Raw genomic sequence first — 18,131 nt, forward strand, 5'->3', positions numbered from 1 at the left:
ATCTCCCAAACCTGGCTACAGAGATAGCAAATGTGAGTCAGCTACCACAGAGGTTTTGGAAAGAGACCAGATGGGTTCTTTATTGTCTTATTTAATAAGCAACACAATTGCTTTCACATCAAGGAAGAAATACTACCATTGCCTGATATAAATAAAATACATAATTTACATGAAAACTCTCAAAACCATAAATCACCTACACCAACAGAAGCAGACAGACCACAGGACAATGTGGGAACATTTTGGCATGACTTGCAGTATCACAACAGGATACCCAATGGGGAAAGAATGTCTTCATGGAAACTTGTGTTGTCCTGGCACTGTGGTCAGCAGTCTGACACTTACAGGCAATTGCCCTTTCCAAGAGAAAAAAAAAAAATGGAAAGAACGAATAAAGGCCTTGCTTATATGTATTTTGCTATCCAGGGTTTCTTCTTTTCTGCATCACACAGTTGCAACAATAATTTCCAATACCGTATCTGTGAACTGTAAATTACTTGCTTTCTATCAAACTGCTAACATTTACTGATAATCTGCAAAACATAAAATTGTTCTGATACTTTCTCCTTTTCCTCTTTGTAACCAAAACGTAACTTTAGTAAATGAGCTCACAACTGTCAGATTTGCTGCTCCTTTCCATACTGCAAGGTACACATTAATTTAAAAAAAAAATAACGTGTTCCAGCTGCTTAACGATTGGTGACAATTACCCATCTCAGCAACCATGTTCCCTTACCATACAGTTTGCTGGGTTGGTTTATGCCCAACGGCTAATGTGTTTGACTGACATAAATATTCCATGAAGCTAAAAAGATTACAACCTGTTTTTCTTAACAACAGAAAATAAGAAGAGGGGGGAAAAAAAAACCTGAGCAGCTAAAAGATCTTCTAAATAAGGCAACCATCTAATTAGTTTCTCTGGAATATAGCTAGAGGGGGAGTTTTTACCCAAGAAAGCACAGGTGTAAGTGATGCCGGCTACCATGCACTGGAGAGCTGCAAGAGCAAAACCTGCCAGCCAGGAGATCCCTCAAAGTGTAGTTTATTGTACAAATGAATTGGTACAAGCACAGGCTACTGCCAAAGCCAGGCTTCTATTATGCCCCATTCTCATGCTTAGTGCTTTGTCTGCTGCCCTTGTACCAGCAGACACCCATTTCACAGGGATAGTTAAATCCCCTTCCTGGCACCTGGCTCAGATCCCTAAGTGCAGCCCACTATGCAATCAGTGGGAGAAGAGTACAAAATAAAGGAATTTCCATCATTATAGAAGTTACAAAGCTTTGGAAGACTGGGGAGAAAATAAATCAGCAAGTACTCTATCCTTGCAGTTAGTTCTTAGGATGGCTTCTTTAACTCTTCCACACCTGCCAGGTACTGCTTAGGAAGGAATAAATTCACTGTGACAAATGATTATGTTTAAACTCCTAGACTAAATGGAACATTAGGATTTCCCTCCAGCACCTCCAGCCATCATCAGTGGGTTTCTGCCTCTGTTTCAATTGTAAATAATAGAAACCAACACATTTAAAATACAATAGACCCTTTATCATAACTCAGCTGTGATCCAAAACCTGTAACTAACCTCAGCTGCTGTAGCCACTTGTACTTACCCTTGCGACAATGGCTTAAGAAAAGCTATTACAGTAAAATAAATACATGCCCTAAAAGAATTTCCATTTCAGAAAGTAGAAACATCTTAAAATGGTTATTCTAAATTATCTAAATGATCCCAGAACCTCAGATCCATACCACACACCTGATTCAGCCTGGGTGTTTGTTCAGGAAATAAGGGTTGGAAGTGTATGAAATGTGTTTCAAGAGCTTTTTCTTTTTTTTTAAACCATTATGGCATTTGGCCATTTTTTTAAAAGACTGCATTTTGTGACAAAAGCTAGTAATAAAAATATCAAATGTCTTCAAACCTCTTGCTGCACTATTAAAAGCAGACACTTGATTTGCTGCTGCTGCGTGGCCCACATTTGAGATGCACTCTTCTGTGCTCAGTGACAGATGGGAGTTTATATAAGACACTTGTCAGCACAGTGTCAAAGACTTGTTTCCATAAAATGCTCTCTAAAGCACAATGCTTCAATGAATACGGTATTCTAGGGAATTCAGATCTGAACTTTGTCTTTCACCAATTGCAGAACACGGGCTACTGCAGTTTCCAGTTTATACTCTTAATTAGGAATCATTTGTTCACTGATCGAATTGATTCTTACACCGCTATCTGTGAAGCTAATAAAATATTCTTGCACATTTAGGCTCAACTTAAAAATACATAATATGCACACAGGGGAAAAACTGCTTTTACATATCTTCAGCTATTCAAATTGGGTTTAAATTCCAAGGGCTTGGCCAGCAGCATTACTCTGGTTCTTTGAAAAGACCCAAATTCCATTTAATTCAAACATGGGGATAGGATCAGTTAAATCAGTCCCTGAAAACCTCTTGAGTTGATATCAGGCAAAGGTTTTCACATATAGTGGTATGGGTTGATGCACTTTGCTCAGTTCTGGAGAGGGCAATAGTCCCCACGCTGCTCACCATAAACATGCTGTTTAACAGGAGGAAAAAAACCCAAACCAACTGCATGGAACACTGATTGAGTGACAGTGCCTGCACCACTTAAGAAAATAAACCCAAATCTTCCCCCACCAAACACTAACCAGTAACATTTTCCCATCTTATAAATCTCCTAAACTGAGGGATCAAAGAGATCACAATGGGGCTGCAAGCCTGACAACAGTACAGTTGCAAAAGTGGAGTCACTGGAGGCCTGGAAGTGTAGACAAAAGTGAAGTTATGAGCAGAAAAGTTTGTGAATCCATTTCTTTCTCCAGCTGTGCTTTCTGAAAATCCAAGCAGCAGGGGATTTGACAGCTTTCACAGTCACAAGACTTTTAAGAGTAACTTGGCTAATGACTGTATTTCCAAAATAAGTTAGTCATTAACATTATTTAGGTACCTATTAACTATATCTATTATCATATTTTGTACAAATAATACAGCAGTATAGCCAGGTTAAATGGAAAGTAACACCTGACTTTTTTCATTAACTGTTTTCCAATTGAATCTTTGCATGACATGAAACTAGGAAAAAATGAATGGAAAAATTTAATTTCTATGCATGTACTTAATTAGATGTGTATGTTTACATTTCATACAGATCAGATTGAAATATATCCAGGCAGAGTGAAAGAATTATGTTTTTACATCACAAAAGATAGAAATGAAAGTCAACATGTTTTAAAAGAACAGTACAAAGATGACAGATTGGGAGATTTCTCTGTGTTCTACCAAAAACTTAATTACAAGGCACACTGTGGATAATGAAATTATGGATGAGTTTTTGATAAGCATGGACTTTCCCTGCAATCAGAGATGTAGGCAATTATAAAAATATACAGTCTTAATTAGTCTGGAAGGAATATTAATCTTGATGCTTTAGGGTGTACATCAATCTCTAAACATTTCTGAGATATAAGCCAAACCTACTGCGACAGATCTGCCTACTGGACACACCTTCTATTTTATGCTGGCCAGCATCATATGATGTTTTTTAGCACCAGCTGCGCCAGCTGCAGAGCTTATCACTCACAGCCCTCTCATGAATGATTAGCTCTGCTACAGGCCAGCATCATCACCCTTTACTGGTACCACTCACAGAGTCACAAAGTGTTTGAGGTTGGAAGGCACCTCTGGATTCAGCTGGTCCAGCCCCCCTGCTCAAGCAGGGCCACACAAGGCCAGTTGCCCAGCATCATATCTCGTCAGCTTCTAAATATCTCCAAGATTGGAGACTCCCTGGACAACCTGTGCCAGTGCTCGGCACAGCTGTGCCACCCTCACAGCAAAAAAAGTATTTCCTGATGTTCAGAAGGAACCTCCTGTGTCTCATTGTGTGTCCAGTGCCTCTGGTCTTGTCACTGGGCAGCACTGAAAAGAGCCCGACACAGTTCTCTTTGCATCCTCCCTTCAGGTATTTGTAGACAATGGTGAGATCCCCCTGAGCCTTCTCATTTCCAGACTGAACAGTTGTGGGTCTCTCAGCCTTTCCCCACAGGAGAGCTGTTTGAGTTCTTCATCATCTTCCTAGCCCTTCCGTGGACTCTCTCCAGTATGTCAATGTCTCCCTTGTACTGGGGAGCCCAGAACCGGATGCAGCACTGCAGCTGTGGCCTCCCCAGTGCTGAGTAGAAGGGAAAGATCATCTCCTTTGGCCTGCAGGCAACACTCCTCCTAATGCAGCCCGGGACACCATAAGTCTCCTTTGCACAAGGGCACATTGCTGGCTCACTCAGCCACTAAGTGCGCATGGAACATTAACTCCAGAAAAAGGTAAAACTGGGCAGTAACAGGGAGCTGAAGGAGGACTAGGGCAGATATCCCATCAACATATCAACAGAGCAGGTTTCTTAATGTGGACAGGACCACAGGTGAGTCCCCTATATGATCCAGAGAAGCAATTTCTGCATTCCTTTGCTTGCATAGTCTCTCCCTGCCTCTCTCAGTCACAACTGATGCCATTTCTGAGCAATGTGTGTGACCTTTGCAGATACTTCACAGCAGGAACATTTGCTTTATCTCATGGACATAATTTATTTGTGCCTACAGTTCTTTCCACGGCTAGGTGCCAACAAAGGTTATCTCAATGACTTTTGGATGATCCTGAAAAAGATGAATCTTTTCTTTTACACAGGCCCATTTTTAGCAGTTACTGTCTTGTCCCTTGCCATACACACGTGCCTTTCCTCTACCTTGTGGACCATTTTTCCCCCAAACAATTTCAAAAAAAAATTTAAAAAAGGGGAAAAATCCCCTTTCTGTAGAATTTTCCTACTGCAGTTTTGAAAGCTCACTTCTTGAGATGAAAAACAAGCTGTATTCCATCTTTTACTCATCATCTCTAAATGCTTTAACAACAGGACACAGACTTAGGTGGTCTTGGCTCATCAAAAGACCACTTCTTTTGATGTACCATCAGAATGGTACCCAGGGTGGGTCTGCAATAAGGGCAGAGCCTTTCACAGAGCCTAAGCAGCATACAGATGCTGCCAGCAAGCTGAAAAAACACCCCAGTAAACTTGCAAGAAAAATTCCACCTTGCAAAAAGACGTTAGATCAAATTAGTTAACCAAATTTCAACCCCAATGGAATTGCTGCTGCTATTGCACAGAAATATTTTTAATTGTTTAGTTTTTTAAACTCTTGCAATAGTAGTATCACATCTTTCTCAACTCTGGGCTGTCCTGTGCATCCACTACACTAAACGTTTCATTCTCTTTAAGAATGAAAATACCATCTCCATGTCTTCAAGTCAGCTTTACTGCTGACCTTTTGTACACAGGGAATCAGACTGGAAATAACCACATGGCATCAATTATGTGACGAAGTGCCTTAAACATTCTATTTGACATCTACTGAGATGACCTGAACAGCTCACTCATTGCTTCATCATTTCTGATTAATACATTCACCCAAATGCATGCCAGTAAAATTCTTACTGAAACTATGCTCCATTTGCAATATAACCAATATAATGGTGATGTTCACATGATATACTGAGGAGCATGTGACTCCTTAGTATATATATTAGTAATAACACATACTATGACCCTGTAGACCCACCCCTCCTACCTCCTGATCTACCCCTCATGAAATGCTGTAATTTTCAAAATACTGACATGTTTTTTGAGGGGAAAATTGACTACAGCATCACAGCAGTATTTTTTTCTGCCTCTTGGACAGTTTATTTCCCTTCTAAACCTGTAGCATCAGGTAGGTCTGATTTGGTTCTCTCCAAGTGAATTTCTGCAGATAAAAAATCTCCCTCTTCTACTACAGCAAAGGTGGCTGTTTAAGTGTTTGAGCAAAAAACCATGAACCTCACATTCTTGAGAAACAGATACCCAGATGCCATTCAGTGATCCTAGAAGGAATCCAAGTAATTTCAAAGTAATTTTTATCCATAGAAAAGTTATTTTAAGTACTTTTAGAGGATATCTCCCCCCCCCTTTTGGTGTTTTTAATTTCATGTCGATCTCACATCCACAACTTGTTTAGATCTGAGGGATTCTAAAGCAGGATCTCTAAATAAAGCTGTTATTTTTTAAAATAAACTAAAAGTACAAAATTCATGACATCTTTAGTGTCAAAACCACAATATTACACAGTGTAAGTCTGGGGTTTTTTAATTGGAGTTGATATATGTAACTTGTTTTTTTTCCACAGTTATCTGTCAATGCAATCACCACAAAGTCACGACAACAAAATGTCCTCACTGAAGTATTCTGCGTTTATCTCCTTTATACCCAATACTCATATGACAAAAAAAAAGGAAAGAAAGATTTTTTTACTCGAAGAGCATTTAACTGTACTCTTGTGACTTAATATTCTGCTATGTATTTGCAAGACAGAAGAGTATATAAACAATACCACAGCTTTTACTGGCACAAACCTAGTGTGATCATATGATCCCTGCTTGCCTCAAGTATAAACTATAGAGGCCATTTTAAAATGGTGTAACAAGATTTACAGCATTCCATGTCATATTTCCTTCATTCTTAATTTTTAATTTTGGACACTACATTATTTTCAAAATTAAATACCCTCCAAATCTATAGTTGGATAAAAACTACAACCAAGGATCAAGCACTTCATAAACCTAAAGTATTCAGATTCCAAAAGCTGCTTCCAAGATAATTTTCTTCGTAATTTCTTACATGCTGGGGGGCTGATCCAGAGTAAAACGAAATCAAAAGGTCAAAATTCTGGCCCTGGTAAAGTGCAGCAATATAACTCTTACTGATTCAGTAGGGCCAAAATTCCATCTACAAGGATTACTTCCTTTGACCTAAATGTGCTTTGAATCAATGCCTAATAGCCTGTGAGAAGCAAATGTTTTCTTTCATTTGGGATTAACTCATAGTATGCTCTATGCTGTGATCAGATGTTGTTGGGTTTTTATGCCCAATTATAAGGTGATTAAAAAATTTGCAAATTCAAAATGTCCTTCTACCTTAATATTTTTTAAAAATTATTGTTAAGACTTGATTTTAAATGGTTATAACTCACAATATTTTACTTTGACATTTGACATTGACAGCAGAGATGCTTTATTACTGCTCACTGTGGCCAAGATGTTCAAGAACTTCCAGAAACATAATTCCTCTCTCAGCACAAAGAGGAACTCCAAAGGGTCTTATCTCTTTGAGCTTCAACACTGACTTGCAATACCTGTTAAATGAGGTACTTCCAGCACAGGTCCCTCAATTAATATACCAGTAGTTAAAAGCCAAGACATGAAATTAATAATGTCAAGGTTCAAGAGACAGGATTCAGATATAGCATGAAGACACTGTATCTTGACTGCTCCCTGTATCAGGGGCACTGGATGAAGAAGTCCTGTATCAGAGGTACTTCAGAAAACAAATGGCTCTTTAGCCATGCTGACACTGTCAAAATTATCCTGGTATGACACTGCTTCAGTTTAAAAACTGCTTTCCATTTGAGTAGGACTGAAAGAGATTTGGAGATGAAATTTGACCCTGTGCAGCAAAAGAAAAATCTCTGAAGGATTCTCGCTCTTGGATGATGCATCTCAACCAGGAAGGAAGGAGCACCAGCCCCTTACGCCTCTGACTGGTTTGCATCTTCCACCATCAATGTGAGAATAAAAGCTCTCTTGTGCTGCTCTTAGGCTCATCTGACCGTTTAATGAGCTGATCTAGCTCATTAACCTGACAAGGAGTAACTCCTCTTTTTTTTTTGTTTTGCTTGATATTTGCTGGGTTTGTTCCCTAGATCCAGAAGAAGGAAAACAGTGGGAGCATGTGTGCGTGGGTGGAACAGCTCTGCCTCTTTCAGCAGCAAAATTTTTAGGTCAGCCTGTAAAATCTTATCCTGCTTTTCAAAGGTACTGTAGATCTTGACTTAGAAAAGAAAATCCTTCAGGGATTTATTAAAGGAAATTATGAAAGCGCTGTTACTTGACAAGTTGGCTTTGGTGAAGAAACCAGCTTTAAGAAGCACATTTCTCTTCCTGCTCTCCCCCTCACCCACCAGCTTTCCAACATTACCAGCACTGTGTAACTACAATTGTTCACAGGGCCATTCTGCAGGCCAGATCTGAAACTATCTGCATTAAATATCATCTTTAAAGTCACTCTTCAGCCAGACCATCTAATTGCAGTGGTTCACAGAATGGCCTTTCAGCCAACAATAACAGCCAAACAGGCAGTGAACATAAGCATTGTGACCTGCAGGCAAAAATTTTTCTATTTTTAAAGTTGGCTCTGCAGTGAAACCAATGTGACAGACAACAACCCAATCATACAGCGGAAGAGAAGCTGCTGACTGGGGACAAAGTATGAGCAAGAAGAATCTCAGATAATTCTCAGCAAAGAGAATTCCCTCATGGGAAGGAACTGAGGAAGAACAAGCAAACACTGACACTTCACAACATCCCTGAAACACCAGAGAAGCTTTTAGACTCAAGTATATTGCATACATGCATGTAGGAATGGGTACATGTATGCAATGTGTTAACCTCCAAGAAAATCTTCTGTTTTACTCCCAAATAGACTAGTCACAATCAATTAAAAATTCTACAAGACATCTGTAAATGGCTAAAGGCCAAAAGGAAAAAGAAAATCTCAGTTGAAGAACTGCTCTCCCTAAACACTACAGATCTTTTCTTCAAGTATCTGACATTCCTTGCTGGCTGGTTACAGAAGTGATTTTGTAAGCTGAATTCACACAGGGATGAGCTCAAAAGCAGATAATCTTCGCAGACTGCTTACCTCTTTTGCACTTTTAATTTTGGCCAAGAAAGTGTACAGCTCCATTGTTTCAGCAAACAGAGCCCGACATACTGCTTGATAGTGGTTCGGAGCCTCTGATCGGGTTGGCAGGTGGGCAGCACACAGCTAGGGAGACAAATAAATAACAATATCAAAACAATGCCCCATTGCTTTCATTAATGCTACAGAGCGTGAGAAAACATGAAAGTGAATGCAACAGAATATCAAGGGCACAAGGATCCATGAGACATTTCAGTTTAGTCAGAAATTGGGATATATTTTCTAAACTTTCATTCTTATTTATTTTATGAGAAGAGCTCTGTAGGGATGGTAAGGGGACTGGTTGATCACATTCTGGAAAACTCTGAAAACCAAGACATTGCCTTTTCATTACCAAAAAAAACCCCCAAACCTGCTAAACCTGTAAAACTCTGAAAGCCTACTGAAATCACTAATAATCATTCACAATTACTGATAAGCAGTCAGTCCAGAATTGCTTTTAGAGTAAATCATGCAGCTCCCATTTCCAACAAGAGTTTTACTGAGATCGGTCATTACATTTCAAACATAGAACCTGAATGTTATTAGAAACATTCTGTTTCAGGAACATCCAGCTTCTACTACTGTAGAATAGCTCAGCACAGATACTAATAGTTGTAATATCTTTTTTCCCTCAGTCAAATCCATCACCTGTAAGTTTCAACATGGAAATCTCAGCTGAAAACATAAATAAAATAATAAAATAAATAAAATAAATAAAATAATTTGTTCCTTAAACACTTTAAAAAAACCCCAACAACCCAAAGTCAAAACTAGAGTATCCATACCATATATCATACTGGTCTATATATTAAAATAAAAGAAAATCTTTACCAGGGCCCTAAAATTTGCCTTGTTACTGTGGTTTTATAGTAACTATTTATTACATATATAGCTGTAGGTATAGCTATAGAGCTAAAACCAAGAACAAGCCAAAACCTGAGGGTGGCTACATTCAAATCTCCAGAACTAAAGCCTGAGACAAAAGCCTCTTTAGCAGAAGAGCCCTTAATTAGCCGAGTGGCATACTTGTCTAAATCTCTCCTGTTATTACAGTGAATGCTGTGGTTACAAAGGGCACGATGCATGTAAAGCCCAGGCTGTTTTTTCATATTGCTTTCCATTTGACTTAAATCCATACTGCCACTAAAAGGTGACGTCCTGTGGCCTCTAGTTGTAAGCATCCACCGATGCCCTTATGCGGGCACCAGAGTTCATGCCCTAATTCAGAAAGGATTACTCATTTGGACAAAAATTAACAATGTGAAGGAAATGGAGCAGGAGACAATTATTCTTCATGGCACAGATACACTTGTAGTAGTGCAGGCAAAAAGGAGCAAGGAGAATGCACTGCTGCGGTGGGAAAAGGGAGGAAGGGCTGAACAATTGTGTTTGAGTAAAGCCAGACTTAGATTGGTTCAATCTCACTGACAAGTTGCTTTTTGAGGTCATAGGTCCCTCGCTGCCTTTTATTTCTTCCCATTAGAATAGCAGTGCAGAATTCAGTGGTCAGATTTGGTCAACTCCTTTGATAAATTTTTACAAGCACAATTTGGACTCCTGCAATGTCCTGTTCTGATTATTGTATGTACTCCTCTCTCTCTCTCTCTTCTTTTAGTTGTAAAAAAGAATATATATAACGAAAGTTTATATGTGTGTGTATATTTTCATTCCTTCCTATATACCTTCCTTATATGTAGGGAATGCAAGGCAGATGTTCAAGAAATTGCCTCCCTTTCAAATTTTATGCTGTTTTATAATGGATGGGCAAAATTTTCTTACAGTCTTCAAATTTATTTCTGGATAATCACATGGACATAGTAGACAGAAAAACCAAACCAAACAAAATCACCCTTTCTTTTTTTTCTTTCGTCTTCTTTTTTCTCCTCCCCTTTTAATTTTTTTTTCTTTTCTTTTTTCCTTTTTAACAAATCAGATCAACTCCTTTGTGCATAAAGGGAGAAAAACCAAAACAGATGCACCTCCAATGTGTGCAACAGTGACAACACATACCACAAAGAGAGAATCTATTAAATATTTCCCCTAACTTAATGAAAATATTAGAATATTTAAAAGAGTATGGTTAATTTGTATTCCTTTTTCTCAATAATGAATTGTGTCCTTACCTGCCTTACTATGTTTTCAGTAGGCTATTTTTGGTTATTAATTATAGTACAGATAAAAGGGTTTAATTCTAAAATACAACACTTACAAGAATAAGAATAATAGCAAAAGCAATTTCAAAAAAGGTCATAAAATGGTATAAGTCTTCATAGCTGAGAATAAATTTTATTATTATACAGATTGCACACAGGTTTTTAAGACTGCTTTTCTTCTTTATTCAGAAGCATGTTAATTAGAAACAATTTGCATCAAATATTGAGAAAGTTAATGAAATGCAGTGGTGACAAGTTCAAGCAGGGGATGGATATAATCTTGATTCTATTATTGAACACAAAGTAAAGCAAAAAACTTAGTTACAAAAGCAACCACATAAAAAGCTGACCATTTGGTTTGCAAACGTTATGCTGCAGGTATTGAAAGAGGGCCAGCAGCTCCTACTAACTTTCATGTTCTGAAAAATCAGTCTCTGAGTGATCTTATATTATGTGAAGATGCATTACATAATTCAACTCCTCATGGTAATATTAAGTCAAGCGACTTAACATGAATTTTTTTGATTGGGGAAGGTAAGACTGAAGAAAAAGGAAAATGTAAATAGGACAGACTGATTTTTCCCCCTTTCATTGTAATATATTGTAGTTTCATGTTGTTCAGAAGGCCTGACAACCTATAACTTCTGCATGAAAAAATACCACAAAAACTAGGCAGGCAAGGCAAATCAAGCATGAAATGTCACTTCTAGCCTGAGTTCAGGATATTTGTCCACTTTAAAAAAGATTTAAAATCTTTAATTTTATGGTAGTAGTGTTTGAAAAGCTATGTTACTGTAATACACACAAAAATCCCAGTCAGAATTTTTTAATAACTGAGATGTGAAAGGACAGCCACCTAATAAACTCCTCCTCTTACCATGTCATAGCAGTTGTGGTGCAAGAAGGATTAAAATCAGATCTGCAGTCTTTTCCAGTCATTTTGAGTTCATCGAGGAAAGGAAGCCTCTGTATGCTGCTTATTCTGACACTTGCCTTTTCATCCCTCATGATACAACTTAAAACTACCCTAAGGGGAATGAACACAAACAGTGCCCAGAGCTTAACACAAGGGCTGTTTGTTCTGTTTCCAAGAAGTCTCAAAAAGTATGGCTCAAAACAGATTATGCGGTCTTTGCAAACTAGTGAAATAACAAAAATATTATCAACTACTGAAACATTAACATTAACTAGCTCAGTCTGTAAATGTTTCCATTTCCAATAATTGTGAAGAGCTGGGATTTTTTAATTTTTTTTCTCCTCACTGAGCCTATCCAAAACCCCAGCTTGACCCAAAGCATTCAATCTTCACTTAGATCACTAAGAAGATTAGAGGCTGTTTCCATCCACATTCAGGGTTCACAGGAAAAAAAGGCATTATGTAAATATCATAGCCTTGCCAGCTCCTCCAACTTCATCCTCAGTTGACTAGGAAACAGGGTGCACCAAGCCAAAGCAGCACTAACAGGAATCACAATTTAACCATCCGAAGAGATCAAACAGCTTTTCTTGCATTTGCTTGAATATATTCCAGCACGGCCTCCATAAAATTACAAAAAGTACAACTGACTCGCCCACTAAAATGCAGGTAAGTTTTGTAAAACCTTTTAGGCTAGATATATACTGGAAGCTTCATCAAAACACCAGGGCTGCTGGAATTAAGATTTCAAAAGACAAAAAGTGTTTCCACTTGCAACCATCTTGGACAGAGGGACTGTATGAATGCACCACAAAGAAGAAAAGGATTTCTTTTTCCCATGGGCCACAAAGAGAGGCTATTGATATTATGCAAAACATATTACCAGCCTGCAAATGCCAGACTTGTTAAGTGTTTTGAAAGCCTTGGAGTATTAACATAAACTTAAAAGATGTACTTTTTCTTAAGCAACAAGAAGAAATTACTTCAACGAACAGATCACTGAACATGCAACTGTACTAGATATTTGCCTCATCCTTTGCAGTACGGTACTGCAACAGGTTCAAAAAATGCAACTCAGGTTGAGATGCCTTTCCAAGTCAAGGTTATTTTCTGAAAGATTTTATCTCCATGAAGATAAACTAGTATTTATGATTAGGGGTTTTTTTCATATATATGCTTTTTCGCATTGAAATGAACTTCCAAGGAGGCATAAGCCTTACCAGAGAACTCTTACCAAGACAATACCTGCATATTTGTAAAACTCAGCCAAGCATTTTGCTTCGCTTTATTATCCAGAACAACGCTAAGGAATGGGCTGTTCAGAGGAATAAGTGTTTGTCATGAGTTTGTAAGATGTTTCTGCTTGCTAAAACCACCCCTGTGCATAGTACCCACAACTTAGGCACAGGCTTTCACAACACCTGGAGCCAGTTCATCTGCTTCCCAGCAGTTCAGAGCCGCTCTCTCAAACTTTTCATGCAGAGATTTGCCCCTGGCTCTGCCACTTGTAACTGCAGTGAGTCAAGGACTAGCTGATCCCTCTGATAAAGGATTTTAGGGTAATACTACCGAGGTAAGACTGTGATAAGACAAAAGGGATGGGAGCAGAGTTAGCTATTAATCCACAAAATAAGTTAATAGACAATACAGAATGTATTCACAGAAAGTTACTCTTCACCTGTAAAAGCTTGGTAACTTTTAAAATTGGTATTTTAAATGTTCTTTTGCTACTGCCATGGAATGTCCAATTGCTGGACATGTCAGCTCCTGGTTAATTTTACACACCTCAAAGAAAAGGTAGGTTTTGTGGAAATTGAAGCAAATTTCTAGGGTATCTACATCACTATTTACGTGTTCTCCAGCAGTCTGTAAGCCCTTCCCTTCGTTTTGATATCTCTTGTTTTAATCTTGTTTTTCATCGCTTTGAGGTGGACAAGTGAAGAACTACACAGTTATCTACTTACATAAGTTCCAAATTTAATGGTTTAAGTGATCCTCCCCATAAAATGACTTAATAAATACATTCTTGCTTTACTGATTTTCCTTTCTAATATAAAAAAAAACAAATGCAGCAGCAAAGGTTTTGCATTTAGCAATAACAGATACAATTTGATGAAATAGTGGCCTTGGTTGGTTCTCTCTTTCAGGACTGTAAAAAGAAGACTACCATGTAGCTGCCGAAAGTAAAGTCAAAACTGCAAATGGGAATCAGATTATGTAAGAATTGAAAACAGTGCTTTGCATAAGATCTTGATCCTTAAAGAAATGTCCACTTGTGTGTATCATATAATCATCACCACTTTAACCTCCCTCTGCTTTGCAAACTCTGAGGATTAAAGGCTTGAGTAAATTATTTATATATATGCTGAAATGTCAAACAGGAACGGACTAAGAAATGTTTACAAATGCCCTCCTGAGTCAAAACTTAAGTCAGCAGGGAAGTAAAACTGAAAGACTCTTGTCATGTGGGTAGACTGTGTTTGGGAAATGCTGCAGTGCTGTTTTGTATGCTGTAGTTGTTTTTAGAAACTCAAACCAAAACATGAACAATTCAACAATGTTGAGGATGAAGCTGTTGCACAGTAAAGGACTCCCTTCCACTATTTTCTTCGGAACAGAATATCTGTCCTGACACTGTTTCCTTCAGGTACTAATTACCTTGAGGTACTGAGCACCATGACTCTCTTTTTTTTCTTAAAATCTTACACTTCATAGCTATTCGAAGAGTCTTAGCTACTTTTCCACACTATTAGACTGAATTTAAGCAGTAATGAGAATCTTGATAAAATTTCAACAGACAGCAACTGCAAGACTAACACCTCACAGAACTGTCTCACTTATAAACTTGAACCTTTTCCAACAGCAACAATTAAAGGTGAAGACAATTTGTACTCTGTTACATTCATATGATACCATCTTTAGATAAACGAGTCTTACAAATACTTAACACAATTACAAACACTCTTGAAAGTATTTAAAACTTACACTGGTGTTAAGAGCTGGAAAGTAAACTCCAGTAAATGTTACTGACTACATTTCAATTTTTAAGCCCAATCCTGTATTTTTCATGCTCAGTGAACACTATTCTTACTCTTTATTAGCTTTCTAAGTACAGAATGAAGACCCTGACTATCAGAACAGACTTCAAATGGAAGTCAACCTATGTTTTTGTGAGACAATGATGATTTCCACTGGACATTTTTACATTAATTTTTCAATGACTGACTGATTTAATGTGCTAGTGCAGACTTCCTGGCAAAGCTGTGTTTGTATAAATCCTCATTTCTTCTTAAAAGCTACTATGCTATTTTCACCCCTCCAATACAGCCCCCTGCATACAGCTGTTTCTGGATTCTGTGTTAGGTGTATTGTTACACTGTCTTTACACAGTGGACTAACAACATCCTGCTTCTCAAAGAGGCTTGTTTCAAAAGAGCCAATTAAGTGAAAACCAATTCTGCATTCTCTCTTAGTTTCGGAGAAACTGTGCCCTGTTGTTTCTTAGCAGAATAATGGAGGAATTAATAATATAAATATGCAGTAATCTGAATTTGCTAGCTCCTGTTCTTTGACTATTCAATGGAACATCAATGGGATCATTCATGAGCACGGGAAAAAGCTACCATTTATATTTTTCCCATTCTTTTACATGAAATGTCAACCCCTCCAACATTTAGCAAAACCACTAGGTAGCCTGTCAGCAGCAACTGTTTTCTAAAGTCTTCTGCTTCAGAAAAAGGCAACAGCCCTATGCACATTCGGCAGCTCTCATCTGTCCAGTCATGCACCTGCATTTCCTGCAGAAACAGCAGTGTGAGGGATGAGATGGAGGCATCTGGGTAAGAAAACTGGCTTCAAAAGCAGAGTAGAGGCATAGATGGGGAAACATGATAAAACTGGATAATTAAAGGAGAAGGGGAGTGGCTGTGCATATTCACAGGGCTACCTGCAGTTATTTAGCTAACAGCCCATTAAGCTGTGGAACCACCCTTCAAATTATTAAATAACTTAGACCTAGATAGCAAAGAGCTGCACCCCTGTAATGCCACTTTGTATGGTTGTCTGACATGCTTCTCAGGCCTCCTTAGGGCTGGAGGGCACCTTCTTAGTGGGACTAACACTCCTGTTCAGCAGAAAAGAGAGAAAAGTTGGGTTTGTACCAGGATGCTTGGCATACACAGTGGAGAATGAGAGCAGGACAGATGCCCTTCTTTCTTCCCTTCTCCCCAACATTCCACACAAGCATATAAAGTAGTCATTACACCCAGGGTACTGCTTGAAAAAACACAGAGCATCTCTGGAAAAACAGTAGAAAATAGTGAAATTTTCAAACAGCATAAACGAGAAAACTAGTTTATCAAAAGGCAACAGAAAATGGTGGGAAATTACTCTCAAATCAGAAATCACGGACAGACGTAGAAAAGGAAGGGGAGAAGAGTGCAGAAGAGAGGTTTTATCAGTTTTTCAATAATGCCCATCAATCTCATCACTAAGCAGTTCAGATGTTTGCATACTCACTGAGAGACAATATATTAATGTCAGGCAGTTTATTCATGAGCCACTTAAAATCCAATTAAAATATATCAACTAAAATAAAAACATGCACTTTCCTTGGCAGCAATTTACTATTCACATACAGATCTTTAAAGTGTATGTGTGTGTGGGAAGCTTGTTTGTTTTTATGTAAAGTGCTGAAACTTCTCTCAGTAGGCATAATAATAATTTGCTTTCATGTTTTGTCCTGAAGCATGACTTTTTTATTCGCATCCAAAAAACCAGATTTCCAGCTGCCTAACCAAACAGACAGCATTACTAAACATAGCAAGCTTTTAAACTTCACTCCCAATGAATAAATCGAGTAACTTCTAACCAGTCTCATTTATCTTTCATTAGACCTCAGTGTATGGAAAGCTATTCTATTCCTTCATGTATGCCATACTCCTTATTTGTTAGTGCCTTTGTCAGGGAAATCAGGTCTTGAAACTCTGATTGCATGAAAAAGGCCTACAGAAAAATTCCTTCTCTTCCTCTTCTAGGCAAGTATGCTTAACACTTTTCTCTTACAATTTATAGCTACTGAATCTACATTGCAATAGTCTTATCAAGTGAATCAGGTACATAACTGTTAATAACACTTAAAACATATGCCACCCTAAGATAGGTATGAACGAAATTAACCCACAGTTTATTGGTTACTTGATTAAAAATTAAATACTGTAATTTTGATTCAAATATATATCCTTGCTTATTCAAGCAGAACAGATACCCAATGAATCAGAACTTAAAAGGTGTTATTTTCTCCTCAGTTCTCACTGTCTGTAGTGCTGGTGCCCTTTTTTGTCCATTTCCTCTATGCACACTCCATTCTTGGAAATTGCCTCCAGTATGGTAATTACTAGAAACCGAATTACCTGGAGTCAATGGCTGCGACATACACCCTGTATTATAGGTGGGATTAACCACCTGTAGGGACTGCAGATGGTGTTTCTACTGCCCTGACTGCTCAGAGGCTTGAGGGAAAGACAACTTTGCCGCTTTGCTTTGGCTCCACACATTTCTTGCCAATGGCAGAAACAGGAGTAAACCCACCAACCTTTCAAGTATTCAAGGCCACTTCATGTATCCCAAACTGCACTGAGTCTACACTGTAGTTGTGCTGTAGGGGCTCCATCACAGCCTTGCAGTCCATGTTTGCATATATTCTCTCACCCTTGTGACGTTAGGAATTATTGATTTTATTTTGCCAGTGCACCTGAGGTCAGTGTAAAGCCCACTGATCTGGTCAGGAATCTTTTCTGATCAGGAAAATAAAAAAATTCTGGATCAGACCCATGGCTGACCAAATCACATATGATGCTACAACATATTTTTCCCTGATGTCCCTGATCTGTTGGTCGATTTGCACCTCTATCTGTTAAAAAGATCTTGGTCTCCATATGAAAACTGTAGTGAATTATTATGCATGTTGTAGTAATAGGTAGTTTTCTTGAAATCTTAGCTCCTGAACTCATACAAATAGATATGAAATGTAAACTTCATTATTTCTAATTACGAGATTGTGAAGATTCTAGTACAACCCAAAGGCTGACCTCTTGCTCCAATCTTAATATATGTTAGGTTTTTAACATCATGACTCCTTGGAGGGGACAGCTAGAGTCCTTGCTTCTAAAAAGGATGAACAACACAGACCTCAACACAAGATGAGAAGCCAAA

General features: G+C 38.2%; 1 protein-coding gene across 5 annotated transcripts in view; it reads right to left on the minus strand.

The window, feature by feature from the left end:
* Positions 1–18,131, minus strand: part of SPIRE1 (spire type actin nucleation factor 1) — a 126,459-nt gene that overhangs the window by 39,199 nt on the left and 69,129 nt on the right. For all 5 annotated transcript variants that reach the window (XM_027676965.1, XM_027676949.1, XM_027676956.1 and 2 more), the window contains exon 4: positions 8,808–8,933. In XM_027676965.1, coding sequence (XP_027532766.1) covers positions 8,808–8,933 — 126 coding nt within the window. The remainder of the gene's footprint in view (positions 1–8,807; positions 8,934–18,131) is intronic.

This window comes from Neopelma chrysocephalum, unplaced genomic scaffold, assembly GCF_003984885.1.
Source record: "Neopelma chrysocephalum unplaced genomic scaffold, ASM398488v2 Primary Assembly neopelma1_22, whole genome shotgun sequence".
Lineage (NCBI taxonomy): Eukaryota > Metazoa > Chordata > Aves > Passeriformes > Pipridae > Neopelma > Neopelma chrysocephalum.